This window comes from Coregonus lavaretus (assembly GCF_964263955.1).
Source record: "Coregonus lavaretus genome assembly, contig: HAP1_SCAFFOLD_819, whole genome shotgun sequence".
Classification (NCBI taxonomy): Eukaryota; Metazoa; Chordata; class Actinopteri; order Salmoniformes; family Salmonidae; genus Coregonus; species Coregonus lavaretus.
Window position 1 is genome coordinate 26,202 of NW_028160043.1, and position 26,570 is coordinate 52,771.

Consider the following 26,570-nt stretch of genomic DNA (forward strand, 5'->3'; position numbering starts at 1 on the left):
ACTAGGGCCCTGACAACACTAGTTACAGGTTATAACTAGGGCCCTGACAACACTAGTTACAGGTTATAATATAACTAGGGCCCTGACAACACTAGTTACAGGTTATAACTGGGGCCCTGACAACACTAGTTACAGGTTATAACTAGGACCCTGACAACACTAGATACAGGTTATAACTAGGGCCCTGACAACACTAGTTACAGGTTATAACTAGGGCCCTGACAACACTAGTTACAGGTTATAATATAACTAGGGTCCTGACAACACTAGTTACAGGTTATAACTAGGGCCCTGACAACACTAGTTACAGGTTATAACTAGGACCCTGATAACACTAGTTACAGGTTATAACTAGAGCCCTGACAACACTAGTTACAGGTTATAACTAGGGCCCTGACAACACCAATTACAGGTTATAATATAACTAGGGCCCTGACAACACTAGTTACAGGTTATAACTAGGACCCTGATAACACTAGTTACAGGTTATAACTAGGGCCCTGACAACACTAGTTACAGGTTATAACTAGGGCCCTGACAACACTAGTTACAGGTTATAATATAACTAGGATTCTGACAACACTAGTTACAGGTTATAATATAACTAGGACCCTGACAACACTAGTTACAGGTTATAACTAGGGCCCTGACAACACTAGTTACAGGTTATAACTAGGACCCTGACAACACTAGTTACAGGTTATAACTAGGACCCTGATAACACTAGTTACAGGTTATAACTAGGGCCCTGACAACACTAGTTAAAGGTTATAATATAACTAGGGCCCTGACAACACTAGTTACAGGTTATAACTAGGACCCTGACAACACTAGTTACAGGTTATAACTAGGGCCCTGACAACACTAGTTACAGGTTATAACTAGGACCCTGACAACACTAGTTACAGGTTATAATATAACTAGGGCCCTGACAACACTAGTTACAGGTTATAACTAGGACCCTGACAACACTAGTTACAGGTTATAACTAGGGCCCTGACAACACTAGTTACAGGTTATAACTAGGGCCCTGACAACACTAGTTACAGGTTATAATATAACTAGGGCCCTGACAACACTAGTTACAGGTTATAACTAGGGCCCTGACAACACCAGTTACAGGTTATAACTAGGGCCCTGACAACACCAGTTACAGGTTATAACTAGGGCCCTGACAATACTAGTTACAGGTTATAACTAGGGCCCTGACAACACTAGTTACAGGTTATAATATAACTAGGGCCCTGACAACACTAGTTACAGGTTATAACTAGGGCCCTGACAACACTAGTTACAGGTTATAATATAACTAGGATTCTGACAACACTAGTTACAGGTTATAATATAACTAGGATCCTGACAACACTAGTTACAGGTTATAACTAGGGCCCTGACAACACTAGTTACAGGTTATAACTAGGGCCCTGACAACACTAGTTACAGGTTATAACTAGGGCCCTGACAACACTAGTTACAGGTTATAATATAACTAGGTCCCTGACAACACTAGTTACAGGTTATAACTAGGATTCTGACAACACTAGTTACAGGTTATAATATAACTAGGATCCTGACAACACTAGTTACAGGTTATAACTAGGGCCCTGACAAAACTAGTTACAGGTTATAACTAGGACCCTGACAACACTAGTTACAGGTTATAACTAGGGCCCTGACAACACTAGTTACAGGTTATAACTAGGACCCTGACAACACTAGTTACAGGTTATAACTACGACCCTGACCACACTAGTTACAGGTTATAACTAGGGCCCTGACAACACTAGTTACAGGTTATAACTACGACCCTGACAACACTAGTTACAGGTTATAACTAGGGCCCTGACAACACTAGTTACAGGTTATAACTAGGACCCTGACAACACTAGTTACAGGTTATAACTAGGGCCCTGACAACACTAGTTACAGGTTATAACTAGGGCCCTGACAACACTAGTTACAGGTTATAACTAGGACCCTGACAACACTAGTTACAGGTTATAACTAGGACCCTGACAACACTAGTTACAGGTTATAATATAACTAGGGCCCTGACAACACTAGTTACAGGTTATAACTAGGACCCTGACAACACTAGTTACAGGTTATAACTAGGGCCCTGACAACACTAGTTACAGGTTATAACTAGGGCCCTGACAACACTAGTTACAGGTTATAATATAACTAGGGCCCTGACAACACTAGTTACAGGTTATAACTAGGGCCCTGACAACACTAGTTACAGGTTATAACTAGGGCCCTGACAACACTAGTTACAGGTTATAATATAACTAGGTCCCTGACAACACTAGTTACAGGTTATATCTAGGGCCCTGACAACACTAGTTACAGGTTATAACTAGGTCCCTGACAACACTAGTTACAGGTTATAACTAGGGCCCTGACAACACTAGTTACAGGTTATAATATAACTAGGATCCTGACAACACTAGTTACAGGTTATAACTACGACCCTGACAGCACTAGTTACAGGTTATAATATAACTAGGGCCCTGACAACACTAGTTACAGGTTATAATATAACTAGGACCCTGACAACACTAGTTACAGGTTATAACTAGGACCCTGATAACACTAGTTACAGGTTATAACTAGGGCCCTGACAACACTAGTTACAGGTTATAATATAACTAGGGCCCTGGCAATACTAGTTACAGGTTATAACTGGGGCCCTGATAACACTAATTACAGGTTATAACTAGGGCCCTGACAACACTAGTTACAGGTTATAACTAGGACCCTGACAACACTAGTTACAGGTTATAATATAACTAGGGCCCTGGCAATACTAGTTACAGGTTATAACTGGGGCCCTGATAACACTAGTTACAGGTTATAACTAGGACCGTGACAACAACGGCCCTGAGGTTTTCCTGGTCAGATTAAGTGGTGAGGAAATATTCTTGGCCCATCCTGTGAACTGAATGACTCTCTCATTTTACCAAAAGCCATGCTGCCTAAATACAGTTATTACTCCTACTACAACGGTACAAATATTACTACAGCAGATAAATAAAGTTATTACTACTACTACAACGGTACAAATATTACTACAGCAGATAAATACAGTTATTACTACTACTACAACGGTACAAATATTACTACAGCAGATAAATACAGTTATTACTACTACTACAACAGTACAAATATTACTACAGCAGATAAATACAGTTTTTACAACTACAACAGTACAAATATTACTACAGCAGATAAATACAGTTATTACTACTACTACAACAGTACAAATATTACTACAGCAGATAAATACAGTTATTACTACTACTACAACGGTACAAATATTACTACAGCAGATAAATACAGTTATTACTCCTACTACAACAGTACAAATATTACTAGAGGAGATAAATACCGTTATTACTACTACTACAACAGTACAAATATTACTACAGCAGATGAATACAGTTATTACTCCTACTACAACAGTACAAATATTACTAGAGGAGATAAATACCGTTATTACTACTACTACAACAGTACAAATATTACTAGAGGAGATAAATACAGTTATTACTACTACTACAACAGTACAATTATTACTACAGCAGATACATACCGTTATTACTACTACTACAGCAGTACAACTATTACTACAGCAGATAAATACAGTTATTACTACTACTACAACAGTACACATATTACTACAGCAGATAAATACCGTTATTACTACTACTACAACAGTACAAATATTACTACAGCAGATAAATACAGTTATTACTACTACTACAACGGTACAAATATTACTACAGCAGATAAATACAGTTATTACTACTACTACAACGGTACAAATATTACTAGAGGAGATAAATACCGTTATTACTACTACTACAACAGTACAAATATTACTAGAGGAGATAAATACCGTTATTACTACTACTACAACAGTACAAATATTACTACAGCAGATAAATACCGTTATTACTACTACTACAACGGTACAAATATTACTACAGCAGATAAATACAGTTATTACTACTACTACAACGGTACAAATATTACTAGAGGAGATAAATACCGTTATTACTACTACTACTACAACAGTACAAATATTACTACAGCAGATAAATACCGTTATTACTACTACTACAGCAGTACAACTATTACTACAGCAGATAAATACAGTTATTACTACTACTACAACAGTACAAATATTACTACAGCAGATAAATACCGTTATTACTACTACTACAACAGTACAAATATTACTACAGCAGATAAATACCGTTATTACTACTACTACAACGGTACAAATATTACTACAGCAGATAAATACAGTTATTACTACTACTACAACGGTACAAATATTACTAGAGGAGATAAATACCGTTATTACTACTACTACAGCAGTACAACTATTACTACAGCAGATAAATACAGTTATTACTACTACTACAACAGTACAAATATTACTACAGCAGATAAATACCGTTATTACTACTACTACAACAGTACAAATATTACTACAGCAGATCAATACAGTTATTACTCCTACTACAACAGTACAAATATTACTAGAGGAGATAAATACCGTTATTACTACTACTACAACAGTACAAATATTACTAGAGGAGATAAATACAGTTATTACTACTACTACAACAGTACAATTATTACTACAGCAGATACATACCGTTATTACTACTACTACAGCAGTACAACTATTACTACAGCAGATAAATACAGTTATTACTACTACTACAACAGTACACATATTACTACAGCAGATAAATACCGTTATTACTACTACTACAACAGTACAAATATTACTACAGCAGATAAATACAGTTATTACTACTACTACAACGGTACAAATATTACTACAGCAGATAAATACAGTTATTACTACTACTACAACGGTACAAATATTACTACAGCAGATAAATACAGTTATTACTACTACTACAACGGTACAAATATTACTAGAGGAGATAAATACCGTAATTACTACTACTACAACAGTACAAATATTACTAGAGGAGATAAATACCGTTATTACTACTACTACAACAGTACAAATATTACTACAGCAGATAAATACCGTTATTACTACTACTACAACGGTACAAATATTACTACAGCAGATAAATACAGTTATTACTACTACTACAACGGTACAAATATTACTAGAGGAGATAAATACCGTTATTACTACTACTACTACAACAGTACAAATATTACTACAGCAGATAAATACCGTTATTACTACTACTACAGCAGTACAACTATTACTACAGCAGATAAATACAGTTATTACTACTACTACAACAGTACAAATATTACTACAGCAGATAAATACCGTTATTACTACTACTACAACAGTACAAATATTACTACAGCAGATAAATACCGTTATTACTACTACTACAACGGTACAAATATTACTACAGCAGATAAATACAGTTATTACTACTACTACAACGGTACAAATATTACTAGAGGAGATAAATACCGTTATTACTACTACTACAGCAGTACAACTATTACTACAGCAGATAAATACAGTTATTACTACTACTACAACAGTACAAATATTACTACAGCAGATAAATACCGTTATTACTACTACTACAACAGTACAAATATTACTACAGCAGATAAATACAGTTATTACTACTACTACAACGGTACAAATATTACTACAGCAGATAAATACAGTTATTACTACTACTACAACGGTACAAATATTACTAGAGGAGATAAATACCGTTATTACTACTACTACAACAGTACAAATATTACTACAGCAGATAAATACCGTTATTACTACTACTACAATGGTACAAATATTACTACAGCAGATAAATACAGTTATTACTACTACTACAACGGTACAAATATTACTAGAGGAGATACATACCATTATTACTACTACTACAACAGTACAAATATTACTAGAGGAGATAAATACAGTTATTACTACTACTACAGCAGTACAAATATTACTAGAGGAGATAAATACCGTTATTACTACTACTACAGCAGATAAATACAGTTATTACTACTACTACAGCAGTACAAATATTCACCCTACTATTGTGTGTGGTCATGCAGTATGTTTTTTACAATTTGAACAGATTATGGAACGATAGCTTTATCTTTTTGGTTTGCCTCTTCAGGACATGCTTGCTTTTAATTTGAACAAAAGCTTTGATATGTTAATTATTAGGTCTACATGTGATTATGTCTAATTACATCAACCAGTCGGTGGTGAAATGAACCACAATTAAAACACACATACTGTAAACAAACACACTCTCTCTGACTGGAGAGAGAGAGAGAGAGAGAGAGAGAGAGAGAGAGAGAGAGAGAGAGAGAGAGAGAGAGAGAGATACAGAGCGAGAGAGAGAGAGAGATACAGAGCGAGAGAGACAGAGAGAGAGAGACAGAGCGAGAGAGACAGAGAGAGAGAGAGACAGAGAGAGAGAGACAGAGAGAGAGAGAAAAAGAGAGAGAGAGACAGAGAGAGAGAGCGAGACAGACAGAGAGAGAGATACAGAGAGAGAGAGAGACAGAGAGAGACAGAGAGAGACAGAGAGAGAGAGAGACAGAGAGAGAGAGAGAGAGAGAGAGAGAGAGAGAGAGAGAGAGAGACAGAGTGTTTGGGCTGGATGAGATATGTGTGTGCGTCTGCGTGCATCTGTATGTGTGCATTCATAAATGTATGTATGTATGCGCATGCGTATGTTAATGTGAGATAGTGTTTGTGTGGTGGGGGGGGGGGAGTGAGAAAGAGAGATAGTGTGTGTGTGTGTGTGTGTGTGCTGTGACTGTGTGTTAATATAGATGAGTGGTGCAGGGTCGCCGTGTGGTGTTGAATAATGAATGAGTTAGATTTGGTGGGAGGAGTCCCAGGGGAGAGGTGGGAGGAGTCCCAGGGGATGGGCGCTATTGTAGCAGGCAGGCTGCAGACATAAAAAGGCCTCCCTGCGCCACACACACACACGCAGGCACACACGGACGCACGCAGGCACACACACACACACACACTCCAGTGTACGCACGCAGGCACACACGGACGCACGCATGCACACACACACACACAGACAGACAGACAGACAGACAGACAGACAGACAGACAGACAGACAGACAGACAGACAGACAGATAGAGTACATTCGGAAAGTATACAGACCCCTTCCCTTTTTCCACGTTTTGTTACGTTACAGCCTTATTTAAAAAAAAAAATAATAATAATTATCCTCATTAATCTACACACAATACCTCATAATGACAAAGTGAAAACAGGTTTTTAGATTTTTTTGCAAATGTTTTAAATAAATAAAAAACAGAAATACCTTATTTACATAAGTATTCAGACCCTTTGTTATGAGACTTGAAATTGAGCTCAGGTGCATCCTGTTTCCATTGATCATCCTTGAGATGTTTCTACAACTTGATTGGAGTCCACCTGTGGTAAATTCAATTGTCTATATAAGGTCCCACAGGACTCTCAGACCATGAGAAACAAGATTCTCTGGTCTGATGAAACCAAGATTTAACTCTTTGGCCTGAATACCAAGTGTCACGTCTGGAGGAAACCTGGCACCATCCCTAGGGTGAAACATGGTGGTGGCAGCATCATGATGTGGGGATGTTTTTCAGAGGCAGGGACTGGGAGACTAGTCAGGATCGAGGGAAAGATGAACGGAGCAAAGTACAGAGAGATCCTTGATGAAAACCTGCTCCAGAGCGCTCAGGACCTCAGGCTGGGGCGAAGGTTCACCTTCCAACAGGACAACGACCCTAAGCACACAGCCAAGACAACGCAGGAGTGGCTTTGGGAGAAGTCTCTGAATGTCCTTGAGTGGCCCAGCCAGAGCCCGGACTTGAACCCGATCGAACATCTCTGGAAAGACCTGAAAATAGCTGTGCAGCGACGCTCCCCATCCAACCGGACAGAGCTTGAGAGGATCTGCAGAGAAGAATGGGAGAAACTCCCCAAATACAGGTGTGCCAAGCTTGTAGCGTCATACCTAAGAAGACTCAAGGCTGTAATCACTGCCAAAGGTGCTTCAACAAAGTACTGAGTAAAGGGTCTGAATACTTACGTAAATGTGATATTGTGATAATGTGATAATTTTTTGTATACATTTGTAACAATTTCTAAAAACCTGTTTTTGCTTTGTCATTATGGGGTATTGTGTGTAGATTGATGAGGGGAAAAAATAATTTGAATACTTTCCAAATGCACTGTAGATAGATAGATAGATAGATAGATAGATAGATAGATAGATAGATAGATAGATAGATAGATAGATAGATAGATAGATAGATAGATAGATAGATAGATAGATAGATAGATAGATAGATAGATAGATAGATAGATAGATAGATAGATAGATAGATAGATAGATAGATAGATAGATAGATAGATAGATAGGCTGGAGGGACTGCCAGGCAGAGCAAAGGGATGGGGATATTAAAAGGAAAAATGCCCCTTTCGAAGCTTTTATGTACGCCAATCTCCTCTCTCTCTCTCTCTCTCGCCCTCCCCATCTCCTTGCATTCAGTACAGAATGTTCCCCTTTTGAATCCAGAAGAGAACAGGAGCAATAGATGTGACTATCATAATGCCCCTTTGTGGCAGGGAAGGGCTGTTTTGATAAGATGGGACATTGTACAGCTGCAGACAGAGGGTGGGTCCCAAATGATACCTCATTCCCTCTATGGTCCCTGGTCAAAAGCAGTGCACTAAATAGAGAACAGGGTGGCATTTGACACAGCCTGTAGTAGTATTGGACTGTTTCCATTGGATCTCAATTCCAAAGAACTGTAGGGGATCTGCTGTAACAACACAAGGTTTAGTGATCTAAATTGTTCCGTTTATCTAGTTCAAAGAAGACAGACGCCAGGGATTCTAACATCCTTTATGTTCTAAAAGTGTCCAAATGTTTTCAATCAATGGCACACATGCATTATAAGGATTGCAGATTCAAAAATCTAAAAACATACCACACCGCTATGTTCACCACCCAGTTCACCGCCCAGCTCACCGCCCAGTTCACCGCCCAGTTCACCGCCCAGTTCAACAACCAGTTCACCGCCCAGTTCACCGCCCAGTTCACCGCCCATTGCACCGCCCAGTTCACCGCCCAGTTCACCGCCCATTGCACCGCCCAGTTCACCGCCCATTGCACCGCCCATTGCACCGCCCAGCTCACCTGGAGTGTGTGAATACACTTGAACCTCACCTCACCCCCAAACACACACACACTGTCGCACAGACAGAAAACTGTAATCTTCTGGGTAATACGCTTTCCACTCTAAATCCTGCTTAGTGCCATTGTGGCAAAGGCACTGTAACAAGACTCCTGTACTCTGGAGGGGTGTGGAAAGAGGGAACAGGAGAGGAGGGATGAGAGGAGGAGAGGAGAGGAGGAGGAGGAGGAGGAGGAGAGGAGGAAAGGAGAGGAGGAAAGGAGAGGAGGAGGAGGAGGAGAGGAGGAAAGGAGGAGGAGGAGAGGAGGAAAGGAGGGGGAGAGGAGGAGGAGAGGAGGGAAGGAGGGGGAGAGGGAAGAGGGGGATTTGAGAGGCTAATATGGAAGGGTAGCAGAGGAGGGGGGCGGGGGGATTCCTCAGGGAGTGGGGTGATGGGGGTTGGGGATGGGTAGTGAGAGGGGGGTGATGGAGGTCGGGATGGGGTGTGGGAGGGGGGTGATGGGGGTCGGGATGGAGAGTGGGAGGGGGGTGATGGGGTCGGGGATGTAGAGTGGGAGGGTGGTGATGGGGTCGGGGATATGGAGTTGGAAGGGGGGGGGTGATGGGGTCGGGGATGTGGAGTGGGAAGGGGGTGATGGGGTCGGGGATGTGGAGTCTGCCTGGTGAGGGGAGACAGACAGACGGTTAATACAGGATGTAGAATGTACTGCTTTAGTGCTGGTCCCTTCCTGCACCGGGGGAATTTTCAGATACATTTGTCAAATTAGCCAGGACACCATGAATGATTAATGATCTGCCTTGATTGATTAGTCTTTTAGGAGTCTATAAATGATTGCCAAATGGTTGCCATACGAAGTACGATTTTTATATTCTGTTTTTGTTGTAATTGTCTTTCTTTCATGCGTGGCTTTTATACTGAAACTCTATCGATAATTTAAAAGAAGATGGATACTATCTGGAATAGTGTCTATCCTAGATGTAGCAATATTATAAATATTTTATACTGAACAAAAATATAAACGCAACATACAACAATTTCAACGATTTTACTGAGTTACAGTTCATAGAAGTAAATCAGTCAATTGAAATAAATTCATTAGGCCCTAATCTATGGCTTTCACATGACTGGGCATGGGCACCGCCATGGGTGGGCATGGGCACCGCCATGGGTGGGCCTGGGAGGGCATATGGGTGGGCAGAAATACTCCTCAGCACACCTCCTCCCCCTCCTCAGACGATCCCGCAGGTGAAGAAGCCAGATGTGGAGGTCCTAGGCTGGCGTGGTTACACGTGGTCTACGGTTGTGAGGCCGGTTGGATGTACTGCCAAATTCTCTAAAACAACGTTGGAGGCAGCTTATGGTAGAGAAATGAACATTACATTCCCTGGCAACAGCTCTGTTGGACATTCCTGCAGTCAGCATGCCAATTGCGCGCTCCCTCAAAACTTGAGACATCTGTGGGCTTTTATTGTCGACAGCACAAAGTGCACCAGTGTAATGATCATGCTGTTTAATCAGCTTCTTGATAAGCCACACCTGTCAGGTGGATGGATTATCTTGGCAAAGCATAAATGCTCACTAACAGGGATTTAAACAAATGTGTGCACCACATTTTAGAGAAATAAGCTTTTTGTGGGTATGGAAAATTTCTCAGATATTTTATTTCATCTCATGAAACATGGGACCAACACTTTGCATGTTGCGTTTGTATTTTGGTTCAGTATATAACTGTCATTCTCAAAGCATTGACTCTCTCACTCACTCACTCACTCTTGAACAGGATGTACCGACCCCTTTTGTCTGGCGATTCTGTATGTCACTGATCTCTCTCTTTTTGCCCTCTCTCTCCCTCCTCTCCAGAGCTCTGGGAGGTGCCGTTTGAAGACATCTCTGAGCTGCAGTGGGTAGGGAGCGGGGCCCAGGGGGCAGTCTTCCTGGGGAAACTCCACGGACAGGAAGTAGCTGTGAAGAAGGTCCGAGACATTAAGGAGACAGACATCAGACATCTGAGAAAACTCAAACACCCCAACATCATCACCTTCAAGTAAGTATACAGTACAGTAGAATACAGTATTTGTATAATACAGTACAGTATAATACAGTACAGTAAAATACAGTACAGTATAATACAGTACAGAGAGAGACAATACAGTAGAATACTGTACAGTAGAATACAGTACAGTAGAGTATAATACAGTAGAATACAGTACAGTAGAGTACTAACTGTAAGTCATTGTGGATAAGAGCATCTGCTAAATGACTAAAATGTAATGTAAAATGTATAATACAGTAGAATACAGTACAGTATAATTCAAAAGAATGCAGTAGACTGCAGTACAGTAGAATACAGTCGAACACAGTACAGTAGAGTATAATACAGTATAATACAGTACATTAGAATACAGTACAGTAGAATACCGTACAGTAAAGTATAATACATTAGAAGACAGTACAGTAGAATATATACCCAGGCCCATGCTATTGTACCTTAATGGAGTACTATGTTACTAATCCTCTCTCCTCTCCTCTCTCTTCCCTCTCTCCTCCCTCTCTCCTCTCCTCCCTCTCTCTCCTCTCCTCCCTCTCTCCTCTCCTCCCTCTCTCCTCTCCTCCATCCAGGGGTATCTGCACCCAGGCGCCGTGTTACTGTATCCTGATGGAGTACTGTGCCCAGGGCCAGCTGTACGAGGTGCTGAGGACAGGTAGGAAGATCACCCCCTCCCTGCTCATCGACTGGGCCATGGGCATGGCTGGGGGCATGAACTACCTCCACCTCCACAAGATCATCCACAGAGACCTCAAGTCGCCCAAGTAAGTAGTCCTACCTACATGATAACTATGCTTTAGCTTGGTAGCAGATCCGTATGTGCTTGAGCCAACACCTCTGTTGTGTTCATTGTCATGCCAAACATATTGTTGTACACTAAGTAGATATCATTGAAGATTATATGTTTTAGGGGTGTTAGCGACTTAGCGTACATTTAGTTTCTCAAGTTACCATACCTCAATATCATATTCTTGTTTGAGTCGTTTGAATAGTTCTAGGGAAACCTAGAACAGCTGAAATTGTGGCTACCGTACCTTCCCCTGACTGTCTCTCTGTGTGGCTACTGTACCTTCTCTTCTCCTGACTGTCTCTCTGTGTGGCTACTGTACCTTCCCCTGACTGTGTCTCTCTGTGTGGCTACCGTACCTTCCCCTGACTGTCTCTCTGTGTGGCTACTGTACCTTCCCCTGACTGTCTCTCTGTGTGGCTACTGTACCTTCCCCTGACTGTCTCTCTGTGTGGCTACTGTACCTTCCCCTGACTGTCTCTCTGTGTGGCTACTGTACCTTCCCCTGACTGTGTCTCTCTGTGTGGCTACTGTACCTTCCCCTGACTGTCTCTCTGTGTGGCTACTGTACCTTCCCCTGACTGTCTCTCTGTGTGGCTACTGTACCTTCCCCTGACTGTCTCTCTGTGTGGCTACTGTACCTTCCCCTGAATGTCTCTCTGTGTGGCTACTGTACCTTCCCCTGACTGTCTCTCTGTGTGGCTACTGTACCTTCCCCTGACTGTCTCTCTGTGTGGCTACTGTACCTTCCCCTGACTGTCTCTCTGTGTGGCTACTGTACCTTCCCCTGACTGTCTCTCTGTGTGGCTACTGTACCTTCCCCTGACTGTGTCTCTCTGTGTGGCTACTGTACCTTCCCCTGACTGTGTCTCTCTGTGTGGCTACTGTACCTTCCCCTGACTGTCTCTCTGTGTGGCTACTGTACCTTCCCCTGACTGTCTCTCTGTGTGGCTACTGTACCTTCCCCTGACTGTGTCTCTCTGTGTGGCTACTGTACCTTCCCCTGAATGTCTCTCTGTGTGGCTACTGTACCTTCCCCTGAATGTCTCTCTGTGTGGCTACTGTACCTTCCCCTGAATGTCTCTCTGTGTGGCTACTGTACCTTCCCCTGAATGTCTCTCTGTGTGGCTACTGTACCTTCCCCTGACTGTGTCTCTCTGTGTGGCTACTGTACCTTCCCCTGACTGTGTCTCTGTGTGGCTACTGTACCTTCCCCTGACTGTGTCTCTCTGTGTGGCTACCGTACCTTCCCCTGACTGTCTCTCTGTGTGGCTACTGTACCTTCCCCTGACTGTCTCTCTGTGTGGCTACTGTACCTTCCCCTGACTGTCTCTCTGTGTGGCTACTGTACCTTCCCCTGACTGTCTCTCTGTGTGGCTACTGTACCTTCCCCTGACTGTCTCTCTGTGTGGCTACTGTACCTTCCCCTGACTGTGTCTCTCTGTGTGGCTACCGTACCTTCCCCTGACTGTGTCTCTGTGTGGCTACTGTACCTTCCCCTGACTGTCTCTCTGTGTGGCTACTGTACCTTCCCCTGACTGTGTCTCTCTGTGTGGCTACTGTACCTTCCCCTGACTGTGTCTCTGTGTGGCTACTGTACCTTCCCCTGACTGTCTCTCTGTGTGGCTACTGTACCTTCCCCTGACTGTCTCTCTGTGTGGCTACTGTACCTTCCCCTGACTGTCTCTCTGTGTGGCTACTGTACCTTCCCCTGAATGTCTCTCTGTGTGGCTACTGTACCTTCTCTTCTCCTGACTGTCTCTCTGTGTGGCTACTGTACCTTCCCCTGACTGTCTCTCTGTGTGGCTACTGTACCTTCCCCTGACTGTGTCTCTGTGTGGCTACTGTACCTTCCCCTGGATGTCTCTCTGTGTGGCTACTGTACCTTCTCTTCTCCTGACTGTGTCTCTCTGTGTGGCTACTGTACCTTCCCCTGACTGTGTCTCTCTGTGTGGCTACCGTACCTTCCCCTGACTGTGTCTCTCTGTGTGGCTACTGTACCTTCCCCTGACTGTGTCTCTCTGTGTGGCTACCGTACCTTCCCCTGACTGTGTCTCTCTGTGTGGCTACTGTACCTTCCCCTGACTGTGTCTCTCTGTGTGGCTACTGTACCTTCCCCTGACTGTGTCTCTCTGTGTCTACTGTACCTTCCCCTGACTGTCTCTCTGTGTGTCTACTGTACCTTCCCCTGACTGTCTCTCTGTGTGTCTACTGTACCTTCCCCTGACTGTGTCTCTCTGTGTGGCTACTGTACCTTCCCCTGACTGTGTCTCTCTGTGTGGCTACCGTACCTTCCCCTGACTGTCTCTCTGTGTGGCTACCGTACCTTCCCCTGACTGTCTCTCTGTGTGGCTACTGTACCTTCCCCTGACTGTGTCTCTCTGTGTGGCTACTGTACCTTCCCCTGACTGTCTCTCTGTGTGGCTACTGTACCTTCCCCTGACTGTCTCTCTGTGTGGCTACTGTACCTTCCCCTGACTGTCTCTCTGTGTGGCTACTGTACCTTCCCCTGACTGTCTCTCTGTGTGGCTACTGTACCTTCCCCTGACTGTGTCTCTCTGTGTGGCTACTGTACCTTCCCCTGAATGTCTCTCTGTGTGGCTACTGTACCTTCCCCTGACTGTGTCTCTCTGTGTGGCTACTGTACCTTCCCCTGACTGTGTCTCTCTGTGTGGCTACTGTACCTTCCCCTGACTGTCTCTCTGTGTGGCTACTGTACCTTCCCCTGACTGTCTCTCTGTGTGGCTACTGTACCTTCCCCTGACTGTCTCTCTGTGTGGCTACTGTACCTTCCCCTGACTGTCTCTCTGTGTGGCTACTGTACCTTCCCCTGACTGTGTCTCTCTGTGTGGCTACTGTACCTTCTCTTCTCCTGACTGTCTCTCTGTGTGGCTACTGTACCTTCCCCTGACTGTGTCTCTCTGTGTGGCTACTGTACCTTCCCCTGACTGTGTCTCTGTGTGGCTACTGTACCTTCCCCTGACTGTCTCTCTGTGTGGCTACTGTACCTTCCCCTGACTGTCTCTCTGTGTGGCTACTGTACCTTCCCCTGACTGTGTCTCTCTGTGTGGCTACTGTACCTTCCCCTGACTGTCTCTCTGTGTGGCTACTGTACCTTCCCTTGACTGTCTCTCTGTGTGTGGCTACTGTACCTTCCCTTGACTGTCTCTCTGTGTGGCTACTGTACCTTATTTTCTCCTGACTGTCTCTCTGTGTGGCTACTGTACCTTCCCCTGACTGTGTCTCTCTGTGTGGCTACTGTACCTTCTCTTCTCCTGACTGTCTCTCTGTGTGGCTACTGTACCTTCTCTTCTCCTGACTGTCTCTCTGTGTGTCTACTGTACCTTCCCCTGACTGTGTCTCTCTGTGTGGCTACTGTACCTTCCCCTGACTGTCTCTCTGTGTGGCTACTGTACCTTCCCCTGACTGTGTCTCTCTGTGTGGCTACTGTACCTTCCCCTGACTGTGTCTCTCTGTGTGGCTACTGTACCTTCCCCTGACCGTGTCTCTCTGTGTGGCTACTGTACCTTCCCCTGACTGTCTCTCTGTGTGGCTACTGTACCTTCCCCTGACTGTGTCTCTCTGTGTGGCTACTGTACCTTCCCCTGACTGTCTCTCTGTGTGGCTACTGTACCTTCCCCTGACTGTGTCTCTCTGTGTGGTTACTGTACCTTCCCCTGACTGTGTCTCTCTGTGTGGCTACTGTACCTTCCCCTGACCGTGTCTCTCTGTGTGGCTACTGTACCTTCCCCTGACTGTCTCTCTGTGTGGCTACTGTACCTTCCCCTGACTGTGTCTCTCTGTGTGGCTACTGTACCTTCCCCTGACTGTCTCTCTGTGTGGCTACTGTACCTTCCCCTGACTGTGTCTCTCTGTGTGGCTACTGTACCTTCCCCTGACTGTCTCTCTGTGTGGCTACTGTACCTTCCCCTGACTGTGTCTCTCTGTGTGGCTACTGTACCTTCCCCTGACTGTCTCTCTGTGTGGCTACTGTACCTTCCCCTGACTGTGTCTCTCTGTGTGGCTACTGTACCTTCCCCTGACTGTCTCTCTGTGTGGCTACTGTACCTTCCCCTGACTGTCTCTCTGTGTGGCTACTGTACCTTCCCCTGACTGTCTCTCTGTGTGGCTACTGTACCTTCCCCTGACTGTGTCTCTCTGTGTGGCTACTGTACCTTCCCCTGACTGTCTCTCTGTGTGGCTACTGTACCTTCCCTTGACTGTGCCTGTATATTCTACTCCAGTATGTTGATCACCTACGATGACGCGGTGAAGATCTCTGACTTCGGGACGTCTAAGGAGATGAGTGATAAGAGCACCAAGATGTCATTCGCCGGTACGGTGGCCTGGATGGCCCCAGAGGTCATCAGGAACGAACCTGTCTCAGAGAAGGTCGACATCTGGTAAGAGAAAACACCTTCTTACTTTTTCCTTCATGCTTTATAGCATAATTTATTTTGATATCAACCCATCTGAAAAAGAGACCAGTTAAAAAAAAATGTTAAATAATATCAAATCTTTCCAAATCATTTAAGTATAATTTTGGTAATTTTAGCAGACGCTCTTATCCAGAGTGCCTTGAGACCACCCTCCCTTTCTGTTTCCATTTCCGTCTCTCTCTCTCTCTCTCTCTCTCTCTCTCTCTCCCTCTCCCCCTCCCTCCCTCCCTCCCTCCCTCCCTCCCTCCCTCCCTCCCTCTCCTAAGAGAGGAATGCTGGCTAATTCAATTATTGATTTGCCAGATGCTCTTGTGCTCTGGAGAGGCTGAAATATCCTTTCTAAAGCCTGTGGCCTGGCCTTGGGCCTAAAGCCCACTAGACTGGATATGGAGAGGGGAGTCTGATTTCACTGATCCTACGCTACTGAAAGATGAGAGTGTGATTTCTCAGAGAGTCGAATGGTAGAGTCTGATTTCCACGCATATTAACTGAAAAAAATGTTACATTTTAGTCATTTGGCAGACACTCTAATTTAGGAGGACTTACAATCAGTGCATTCAACAATATAAATGTAGATCCATGATCATTTCTACAGTTTCGATTAGGTTTTTCTAATTTCTCTCAAAACCACCCGCGGGCCGGATCAAATAGGCTCAAGTCTGACACATGAACAAAAAGGTACAACTGTTGATGTGTGAAAAATGACAAGAATGTAGACAGTATGTATCTGTATCTATCTCTGAAACGGGTCAACATTATCTCCTGCCCTTATCGCTGTCTATTCTGAGAGAAAGGATGATTTGAGGTGTGTTGTTTGCTCAGTCTGGTCTGCCTTAACATGCTCTGACAGTTGGGCCAGACTAAATCTAAAAGAACATTGGGTCTGTAAAATGTTCAGAGAATGAGGAGTTATTTTTACTAAATCCATTTAAAGAGAGTGTTCCTTGGAACCATTGCATAGAGGCATTGTGACAAAGACTGTGGCAGTAAGACAGCAAGGTTAGACTCTCTCCCTTTACCTTACTACTCTGGAGAAATCTAAAATAAGATTGGGTGTAGAGAAAATAAAATGGTTTCTTCAAGAATAACATAACAAGACAGAGAATGCTCCTTGTCTTTAATAACATAACAAGACAGAGAATGCTCCTTGTCTTTAATAACATAACAAGACAGAGAATGCTCCTTGTCTTTAATAACATAAGAGGACAGAGAATGCTTCTTGTCTTTAATAACATAAGAGGACAGAGTGCTCCTTGTCTTTAATAACATAACAAGACAGAGAATGCTCCTTGTCTTTAATAACATAAGAGGACAGAGTGCTCCTTGTCTTTAATAACATAAGAGGACAGAGTGCTCCTTGTCTTTAATAACATAAGAGGACAGAGTTCTCCTTGTCTTTAATAACATAAGAGGACAGAGTTCTCCTTGTCTTTAATAACATAAGAGGACAGAGTGCTCCTTGTCTTTAATAACATAAGAGGACAGAGTTCTCCTTGTCTTTAATAACATAAGAGGACAGATAATGATCCTTGTCTTTAATAACATAAGAGGACAGAGAATGATCATTGTCTTTAATAACATAAGAGGACAGAGTTCTCCTTGTCTTTAATAACATAAAAGGACAGAGTTCTCCTTGTCTTTAATAACATAAGAGGACAGAGTGCTCCTTGTCTTTAATAACATAAGAGGACAGAGTTCTCCTTGTCTTTAATAACATAAGAGGACAGAGAATGATCATTGTCTTTAATAACATAAGAGGACAGAGTTCTCCTTGTCTTTAATAACATAAAAGGACAGAGTTCTCCTTGTCTTTAATAACATAAGAGGACAGAGAATGATCCTGTCCTAGTATTGCTCATCGTATAAAAAGGCAATAAATAGCTATTTATTAAGGGTACTACTCTAACCACAGGAGGTTGGTGACACCTTAATTGGGGAGGAAGGGCTCGTGGTAATGGCTGGAGCGGAATTGGTGGAATGGTATCAAATAGATCAAACACATGGTTTGATGCCATTCCATTCGCTCTGTTCCAGCCACTATTAGGAGCCGTCCTCCCCTCAGCAGACTCCACTGACGCTAACACACAATACATTATATTTCTGTGCCTGTTCTATAGAACTAGAGATAAACTACCCATTCTGTAGATTTTCAGCGATAATAAAGGGGCCGGAGACAGAAGCTAAAAATAATCACATAAACACAACATTACTCTCGCCCTCCCACACAATGCTATTGGTGCTTTCTCCCTCCCACACGATGCTATTGGTGCTTTCTCCCTCCCACACGATGCTATTGGTGCTTTCTCCCTCCCACACGATGCTATTGGTGCTTTCTCCCTCCCACACGATGCTATTGGTGCACACCAGAGTCGCCATGGTGATCCAGATCCAAGGTGCCATCAACAACAACCTTTCCATAGTTACTCCCCTGGGATGAGACCTTCCTTATCCCCCAGCCTGTGTGTGTGTGTGTGTGTGTGTGTGTGTGTGTGTGTTTGTGTGTGTGTGTGTGTGTGTGTGTGTGTGTGTGTGTGTGTGTGTGTGTGTGTGTGTGTGTGTGTGTGTGTGTGTGTGTGTGTGTGTGTGTGTGTGTGTGTGTGTGTGTGTGTGTGTGTGTGTGTTCTCCCTCAGCCTCTACCCGACGGCAGGGGCAGAGCCACACACTGGCCCTGTGCCACCCTGGCACATGGGAGCCCAGTACACACATAAAACACACACTGACTGACTGGCCCCTTTTGCAGCGCACAAACATGTAGCCTACACAGCCTTGTTTTTGTATTATCAGGAAAACAACGTTGTAAGCAACAGGGGTAGTAGGGTACACAGAAGAGGCTATAACACAGAAGATGCCGATGTGTTGATGTTGTTTTTCAGAGTGGCTCCTGAACACCCATCTTTATTGTACAGAAGTGTTCATTTTAAAAGAGTAGTATGGACTCATGGGATCTCCCCCCTCTCTCTCTCTCTCTGCAGGTCGTTTGGTGTGGTGCTGTGGGAGATGTTGACCGGAGAGGTGCCATACAAAGACGTGGACTCTTCGGCCATCATCTGGGGGGTGGGAAACAACAGCCTGAACCTACCTGTCCCAGAGAGCTGCCCAGACGGCTTCAAAATACTGCTGAGACAGTGCTGGTGAGACGGAGGGAATGGGAGAGAGAGGGAGGGAGGGGAATGGGAGAGAGAGGGAGGGAGGGGAATGGGAGAGAGAGGGAGGGAGGGGAATGGGAGAGAGAGGGAGGGAGGGAGGGGAATGGGAGAGAGAGGGAGGAAGGGGAATGGGAGAGAGAGGGAGGGAGGGGAATGGGAGAGAGAGGGAGGGGGTAGGGGAATGGGAGAGAGAGGGATGGAGGGGAATGGAAGAGGGAGGGAGGGAGGGGAATGGGAGAGAGAGGGAGGGAGGGGAGAGGGGAGAGAGAGGGAGGGAGGGGAATGGGAGAGAGATTATTTCACTTTTGTTTACTATCTACTTCACTTGCTTTGGCAATGTTAACACACGTTTCCCATGCCAATAAAGCCCTTAAATTGAATTGAATTGAATTGAGAGGGAGGAAGGGGAATGGGAGAGAGAGGGAGGGAGGGTAATGGGAGAGAGAGGGAGGGAGGGGAATGGGAGAGAGAGGGAGGGAGGTAGGGGAATGGGAGAGAGAGGGAGGGAGGGGAATGAAAGAGGGAGGGAGGGAGGGGAATGGGAGAGAGGAAGGGAGGGAAATGGGGTGGAGGACAGGGCATGAACATGGGGGTGGAGGACAGGGCATGAACATGGGGGTGGAGGACAGGGCATGAACATGTCCACCGAATAGAGGAGGAGTTAAGAAATCAGGAGATGTAGATGTTGTACATGTACATTGTAGTTGTATTTAAAGATATGTGTGTCTCTGCCTCCAGGAGCAGTAAGCCCAGGAACAGACCTTCATTCAGACAGATCCTACTGCACCTGGATATCGCCTCAGCGGACCTGCTGTCTACCCCACAGGAGACCTACTTCAAATCTCAGGTACAGTCACATAAGTAAATATGTCTCCCGAGTGGCGCAGTGGTCTAAGGCACTGCATCGCAGTGCTAGCTGTGCCACTAGAGATCCTGGTTCGAATCCAGGCTCTGTCGTAGCCGGCCGCGACCGGGAGACCCATGCGACGGCGCACAATTCGTCCAGGGGAGGGAATGGCTGGCAGGGATGTAGCTCAGTTGGTAGAGCATGGCGTTTGCAACGCCAGGGTTGTGGGTTCGATTCCCACGGGGGGCCAGTATGAAAAAAATATATTTAAAAAATAATGAATGCACTCACTAACTGTAAGTTGCTCTGGATAAGAGCGTCTGCTAAATGACTAAAATGTAAATGTAAATAGAACACTAGAATGGACATTGGCATGCTGGCAACATGACTACAGGACAGCCATCTTGAAATTAAACTTTCATTTTAGTTATAAACATTTATGACAGTGGTAGTCACTAATATTTCCAAGGTAGCCACTTTTGTAAAACAAAATCACTGGGCGAGCCGCCATACCCATCGGAGAACAGGGGTTGGAGGGGTCACAAAGTCAAATTGATTCAAACATGAAATTAAACAGATTCATACATGATATTTAAGATACTATTAACATGGACCATCAAGCTATTTAATTCTCTGATTCTCTGTTTTAGGAAAATTGGGGGGTATCAGAAACAAATGTGGAAAATAATTTGATGAATCTTTAGAATCTGACCTTTTTGCTATTATCTCAATAAAAGTTATAGCACAAGATTTGTCCAATCAGGTCATGTCAAAATGCAATCTGATGGAAGGAAGGATTTTTTTTTTTTTCACCTTTATTTAACCAGGTAAACCAGTTGAGAACAGGTTCTCATTTACAACTATGCTGTGGAGTGATTGAAATGCATCAGAAAGGTATTGAAAAGTTGAGAAAAACATCAGGGATGATCATCAAACAATCTTATGTATGATCGTTTGTGGACAATCAATTCATTTCCCTCAGTTATTCCATGCAGATTCATCACTCTCCCTACTAACGAGTCCTGCACAGCTTGTGTTGTAGGTGGAAACAGAAGACAGGTACGTGATCCTGAGTCTAAGCTTTCAGGGATGGGGTCATAGTTGGTAATAGTTCAGTCGCTAAAGGTTATTAACGTGACCACGGTTCTATGAAGTAAGCAGCGTATTCAACTGACTAAGGAAAACAAAACACCTTCTTTCAGATTATTACAGCAAGCCGCCAATCAAATCGCAGAGAGAAGCATGCGTCTTAAAAGACACGCAATGACTATCCCTGGTTTATGACTATCCCTGGTTCATGACTATCCCTGGTTTATGACTATCCCTGGTTTATGACTACGCCTGGTTTATGACTATGCCTGGTTTATGACTACGCCTGGTTTATGACTACACCTGGTTTATGACTATCCCTGGTTTATGACTATCCCTGGTTTATGACTACGTCTGGTTTATGACTACACCTGGTTTATGACTACGCCTGGTTTATGACTACACCTGGTTTATGACTATTCCTGGATTATGAATATGCCTGGTTTATGACTATCCCTGGTTTATGACTACGCCTGGTTTATGACTATCCCTGGTTTATGACTACACCTGGTTTATGACTATCCCTGGTTTATGACTATCCCTGGTTTATGACTATCCCTGGTTTATGACTATCCCTGGTTTATGACTATCCCTGGTTTATGACTATCCCTGGTTTATGACTACGCCTGGTTTATGACTCCACCTGGTTTATGACTATCCCTGGTTTATGACTACGCCTGGTTTATGACTATCCCTGGTTTATGACTACACCTGGTTTATGACTATCCCTGGTTTATGACTATCCCTGGTTTATGACTATCCCTGGTTTATGACTATCCCTGGTTTATGACTATCCCTGGTTTATGACTATCCCTGGTTTATGACTACGCCTGGTTTATGACTCCACCTGGTTTATGACTATCCCTGGTTTATGACTATCCCTGGTTTATGACTATCCCTGGTTTATGACTATCCCTGGTTTATGACTATCCCTGGTTTATGACTACGCCTGGTTTATGACTCCACCTGGTTTATGACTATCCCTGGTTTATGACTATCCCTGGTTTATGACTATCCCTGGTTTATGACTATCCCTGGTTTATGACTATCCCTGGTTTATGACTATCCCTGGTTTATGACTACGCCTGGTTTATGACTATGCCTGGTTTATGACTACGCCTGGTTTATGACTACACCTGGTTTATGACTATCCCTGGTTTATGACTATCCCTGGTTTATGACTACGCCTGGTTTATGACTATCCCTGGTTTATGACTACGCCTGGTTTATGACTACACCTGGTTTATGACTATTCCTGGATTATGAATATGCCTGGTTTATGACTATCCCTGGTTTATGACTACGCCTGGTTTATGACTATGCCTGGTTTATGATTATCCCTGGATTATAACTACGCCTGGTTTATGACTAAGCCTGGTTTATGACTATTTCTGGTTTATGACTACGCCTGGTTTATGACTATCCCTGGTTTATGACTACGCCTGGTTTATGACTATCCCTGGTTTATGACTATCCCTGGTTTATGACTATCCCTGGTTTATGACTATCCCTGGTTTATGACTATCCCTGGTTTATGACTACGCCTGGTTTATGACTATGCCTGGTTTATGACTACGCCTGGTTTATGACTACACCTGGTTTATGACTATCCCTGGTTTATGACTATCCCTGGTTTATGACTACGCCTGGTCTATGACTACACCTGGTTTATGACTACGCCTGGTTTATGACTACACCTGGTTTATGACTATTCCTGGATTATGAATATGCCTGGTTTATGACTATCCCTGGTTTATGACTACGCCTGGTTTATGACTATGCCTGGTTTATGATTATCCCTGGATTATAACTACGCCTGGTTTATGACTAAGCCTGGTTTATGACTATTTCTGGTTTATGACTATTCCTGGTTTATGACTATGCCTGGTTTATGACTACGGCTTTTTTATGACTGCGCCTGGTTTATGACTACACCTGGTTTATGACTATTCCTGGTTTATGACTACCCAGGTTTATGATTATCCCTGGTTCATGATTATCCCTGGTTTATGACTACGCCTGGTTTATGACTACACCTGGTTAATGACTATCCCTGGTTTATGACTATCCCTGGTTTATGACTATGCCTGGTTTATGACTATGCCTGGTTTATGACTACGCCTGGTTCATGACTACCTCTGGTTTATGACTATGCCTGGTTTATGACTATCCCTGGTTTATGAATATGCCTGGTTTATGACTATGCCTGGTTTATGACTATCACTGGTTTATGACTACGCCTGGTTTATGACTATGCCTGGTTTATGACTATGCCTGGTTTATGACTATCCCTGGTTTATGACTACGTCTGGTTTATGACTACGCCTGGTTTATGACTACGCCTTTTTTATGACTATGCCTGGTTTATGACTATGGCTGGTTTATGACTATCCCTGGTTTATTACTATCCCTTGTTTATGACTATGACTGGTTTATGACTACGCCTGGTTTATGACTACGCCTGGTTTATGACTATCCCTGGTTTATGACTACGGCTTTTTTATGACTACGCCTGGTTTATGACTACGCCTGGTTTATGACTATGCCTGGTTTATGACTATCCCTGGTTTATGACTATCCTTGGTTTATGACTACGCCTGGTTTATGACTATCCCTGGTTTATGACTACGCCTGGTTTATGACTAAGCCTGGTTTATGACTACGCCTGGTTTATGACTATCCCTGGTTTATGACTTTTCCTGGTTTATGACTGTGCCTGGTTTATGACTACGGCTTTTTTATGACTACGCCTGGTTTATGACTACACCTGATTTATGACTATTCCTGGTTTATGACTACGCCAGGTTTATGGTTATCCCTGGTTCATGATTATCCCTGGTTTATGACTACGCCTGGTTTATGACTATCCCTGGTTTATGACTACGGCTTTTTTATGACTACGCCTGGTTTATGACTACGCCTGGTTTATGACTATGCCTGGTTTATGACTATCCCTGGTTTATGACTATCCTTGGTTTATGACTACGCCTGGTTTATGACTATCCCTGGTTTATGACTACGCCTGGTTTATGACTATCCCTGGTTTATGACTACACCTGGTTTATGACTATCCCTGGTTTATGACTATCCCTGGTTTATGACTATCCCTGGTTTATGACTATCCCTGGTTTATGACTATCCCTGGTTTATGACTATCCCTGGTTTATGACTACGCCTGGTTTATGACTCCACCTGGTTTATGACTATCCCTGGTTTATGACTACGCCTGGTTTATGACTATCCCTGGTTTATGACTACACCTGGTTTATGACTATCCCTGGTTTATGACTATCCCTGGTTTATGACTATCCCTGGTTTATGACTATCCCTGGTTTATGACTATCCCTGGTTTATGACTATCCCTGGTTTATGACTACGCCTGGTTTATGACTCCACCTGGTTTATGACTATCCCTGGTTTATGACTATCCCTGGTTTATGACTATCCCTGGTTTATGACTATCCCTGGTTTATGACTATCCCTGGTTTATGACTACGCCTGGTTTATGACTCCACCTGGTTTATGACTATCCCTGGTTTATGACTATCCCTGGTTTATGACTATCCCTGGTTTATGACTATCCCTGGTTTATGACTATCCCTGGTTTATGACTATCCCTGGTTTATGACTACGCCTGGTTTATGACTATGCCTGGTTTATGACTACGCCTGGTTTATGACTACACCTGGTTTATGACTATCCCTGGTTTATGACTATCCCTGGTTTATGACTACGCCTGGTTTATGACTATCCCTGGTTTATGACTACGCCTGGTTTATGACTACACCTGGTTTATGACTATTCCTGGATTATGAATATGCCTGGTTTATGACTATCCCTGGTTTATGACTACGCCTGGTTTATGACTATGCCTGGTTTATGATTATCCCTGGATTATAACTACGCCTGGTTTATGACTAAGCCTGGTTTATGACTATTTCTGGTTTATGACTACGCCTGGTTTATGACTATCCCTGGTTTATGACTACGCCTGGTTTATGACTATCCCTGGTTTATGACTATCCCTGGTTTATGACTATCCCTGGTTTATGACTATCCCTGGTTTATGACTATCCCTGGTTTATGACTACGCCTGGTTTATGACTATGCCTGGTTTATGACTACGCCTGGTTTATGACTACACCTGGTTTATGACTATCCCTGGTTTATGACTATCCCTGGTTTATGACTACGCCTGGTCTATGACTACACCTGGTTTATGACTACGCCTGGTTTATGACTACACCTGGTTTATGACTATTCCTGGATTATGAATATGCCTGGTTTATGACTATCCCTGGTTTATGACTACGCCTGGTTTATGACTATGCCTGGTTTATGATTATCCCTGGATTATAACTACGCCTGGTTTATGACTAAGCCTGGTTTATGACTATTTCTGGTTTATGACTATTCCTGGTTTATGACTATGCCTGGTTTATGACTACGGCTTTTTTATGACTGCGCCTGGTTTATGACTACACCTGGTTTATGACTATTCCTGGTTTATGACTACCCAGGTTTATGATTATCCCTGGTTCATGATTATCCCTGGTTTATGACTACGCCTGGTTTATGACTACACCTGGTTAATGACTATCCCTGGTTTATGACTATCCCTGGTTTATGACTATGCCTGGTTTATGACTATGCCTGGTTTATGACTACGCCTGGTTCATGACTACCTCTGGTTTATGACTATGCCTGGTTTATGACTATCCCTGGTTTATGAATATGCCTGGTTTATGACTATGCCTGGTTTATGACTATCACTGGTTTATGACTACGCCTGGTTTATGACTATGCCTGGTTTATGACTATGCCTGGTTTATGACTATCCCTGGTTTATGACTACGTCTGGTTTATGACTACGCCTGGTTTATGACTACGCCTTTTTTATGACTATGCCTGGTTTATGACTATGGCTGGTTTATGACTATCCCTGGTTTATTACTATCCCTTGTTTATGACTATGACTGGTTTATGACTACGCCTGGTTTATGACTACGCCTGGTT

At 43.5% G+C, this 26,570-nt stretch overlaps 1 protein-coding gene across 1 annotated transcript in view; it reads left to right on the forward strand.

The window, feature by feature from the left end:
- The window catches only part of LOC311122239 (mitogen-activated protein kinase kinase kinase 12-like), a gene marked incomplete at both ends in the record, with an annotated part of 73,777 nt that overhangs the window by 22,159 nt on the left and 25,048 nt on the right, over window positions 1–26,570 (forward strand). The window contains 5 exons of the mRNA XM_084196626.1: window positions 11,059–11,242; window positions 11,818–12,009; window positions 16,277–16,435; window positions 19,445–19,603; window positions 20,357–20,465. Of these exons, the coding sequence (XP_084052752.1) occupies window positions 11,059–11,242; window positions 11,818–12,009; window positions 16,277–16,435; window positions 19,445–19,603; window positions 20,357–20,465 (803 nt within the window). The remainder of the gene's footprint in view (window positions 1–11,058; window positions 11,243–11,817; window positions 12,010–16,276; window positions 16,436–19,444; window positions 19,604–20,356; window positions 20,466–26,570) is intronic.